Source organism: Eulemur rufifrons, chromosome 30 (assembly GCF_041146395.1).
Source record: "Eulemur rufifrons isolate Redbay chromosome 30, OSU_ERuf_1, whole genome shotgun sequence".
Lineage (NCBI taxonomy): Eukaryota > Metazoa > Chordata > Mammalia > Primates > Lemuridae > Eulemur > Eulemur rufifrons.
In genome coordinates this window covers 33,749,034-33,751,208 of record NC_091012.1, presented here as the reverse complement: position 1 = coordinate 33,751,208, position 2,175 = coordinate 33,749,034, and the positions used below count along the sequence as shown (strand labels likewise).

Below are 2,175 nucleotides of genomic sequence, written 5' to 3'. Positions count from 1 at the left end.
CCTACGGGCGCTGCGCTCTTTCCACTCTATCCCCGGGCCTCCCCGATCGGCGCCCTGGATGTGATCGACACCATGAAGTTGCCCCATAATCCTCTCTGGCAACATAGGATGTAAAATTTGATCAGCTCATTGGATGAAGCCGACAAGTCCCAAAAATGTGTGAAAAGGGGGCCAAGCGGTAGACAAGCGCCGCGTTGAGGCAGCGCTCCTGCCGCCCCCCCTCCGAGTTCTCGGTGCGGCAGCCGCGGCGCGAGCGGCAGCTGGGACCGAGCCGCCGGGACGCTGCGGCTGCAGCGACTGAGGCGGCCGCAGCAGCGGCGGCGCGGAGGCCGCGGCGCCATGGGGGGGCCGTAAGAGCGCACCGCTCGGCCGGAAGGGGGCAGCGCGGCAGCGCCGGCGGCTGCGGGGTTATCTCGCCGGTCGCTGAGGCGGCGACCGCGGCGTCGCCAGGGGCCGGGCCGGCGGGGCGGGGCGGGGCGGGGCGTGCACCCGGGCCGTGGGCGGCGCGCGCCGTGGCAGTTGGCCTCAGGGGCCCGTCGCCCGCGCGCCCGCCCTCCCGCCCGCCGGCGCGCGAGGAGGCGGCGGCGGCTGCAGAAGGAGGAGGGGAGCTCCGAGCAGGAGGTGAGGTGAAGAAGGAGGAGGTGGCGGCGCGCGGCCTGGAGGAGGAGGATGGAGGAGCAGCCAAAGGAGGGCGAGGCCGAGGTCGCGGAGCACTGGTTCTCCAAGTGGGAACGCCAGTGCCTGGCCGAGGCCGAGCAGGAAGAGCAGCTGCCCCCCGAGCTACGAGAGGAGGCGGCGGCTGAGGCGGCGGGGCTGAAGAGCGAGCAGCAAAGGCTGTGGCACCTCTTCCAGATCTCGGCCACCGCCGTGGCCCAGCTCTACAAGGATTCTGGGTGCCAACAGCCAGGACTCTCCATGTGGGACCCTTTCCAGAACGCGGCCATGGCCGTGACCAGCCTCTACAAAGAGAGCGGGGATGCCCACCAACGAAGTTTTGACCTGGGCGTCCAGGTTGGCTACCAGCGTCGCATCAAAGATGTGCTGGAGTGGGTGAAGAAGGGCCGGAGCACCATTCGTCGCGAAGACCTGATTAGCTTCCTGTGTGGCAAAGTGCCCCCTGCTCCTCCCCCACCACGCGCTCCCAGAACGCCCCCGAAGCCGCCTACTGGGGCACCCAGCCAAGCTTCGGCCACTGAGTCAAGCTCGTCGGTGGACGTCGACCTGCAGCCCTTCCACGAGGCCATCGCCCTGCATGGCCTCAATGGTGCCATGGCCAGCATCAGCGTGCGATCAGGCGCCCCTGCCTCCCCGCCTCAAGACGGCAGCGTCGCCAGCAGTGGGCGCCGAAAAAGTAGCTTCTTCGAGGACGACTTGAACCCCTCCGAATCAGAAGAGCTGGCCCTCCGCGTGGACAGTGGGGGGAACCGCAAGCGCACTTCGGCCCAGTGCACTGATGGCACCACAGACTCCCCAACCCACAAGCGCAACCGAATGGTCTAAACTGCCTCGTTGGTCACCAGTGGCCATGTTGTGTGAGAGCTAACTTGACCTTCAACATGCTTTTCCAAAGGATACTGGAGACCATCTTTCTTCCTTCTCTAAATTAAACAAAGATTTCTATCAAGTTTGCCATAAAGAAACTTTAAAAGTGTTCCAGAAGAGGCCTCGTATGACTCTGACTTTCCAAAAAATATAATCCTAGCAGAGAACATCAAATGTCATGTAGTAGTTAGCGAGATCATTTAAAGCAAAAGTCTCTGGTCAAGGCGGGAGCCCGGTTTATCTTGTTCACAGTTATATTCCTTAGCACTTAGCACAGTTTCTGGTGCTCAATAAATGTTTGTTGAATGAATAAATGTGACCTTATTTAAAATTCTTAAAAGGGAAAGGACATAGCAAGTATTTACTTGGTTATGGAATACTTTTATCATTGCTTGGTTGGTTGTTAGCTTTAACAGTCTTTGACAATTCTATTCAATTGTATAGAACTTGACATCTTGGTGAAATCTGGAGTCTTCCATTCTTACTCCACTGTACCATGCACCTAATTTCTAGAAAGAAACTGTGAAAGTAATACATAGTAGGCTGTGATTTTTTATTTTGGAAAATAGATGATTTTGGTGATTATGGTGTAAAAAGGTGCTATTATGGTTGGGCAGGTAATATTTGAGTCAA

The 2,175-nt window shown here is 58.3% G+C and overlaps 1 protein-coding gene across 1 annotated transcript; it reads left to right on the top strand.

The window, feature by feature from the left end:
- Window positions 1-669: 669 nt before the first annotated feature.
- Window positions 670-1,500, top strand: HAPSTR2 (HUWE1 associated protein modifying stress responses 2). Its single transcript, XM_069463351.1, has one exon. It carries the CDS (start codon window positions 670-672, stop codon window positions 1,498-1,500), a length of 831 nt encoding a protein of 276 aa, XP_069319452.1.
- The last annotated feature ends 675 nt before the right edge of the window (window positions 1,501-2,175 follow it).

Excerpts from the sequence above, each read along its gene's own strand:
- HAPSTR2 (XM_069463351.1), top strand. The coding sequence starts at position 670 with ATGGAGGAGCAGCCAAAGGAGGGCGAGGCCGAGGTCGCGGAGCACTGG.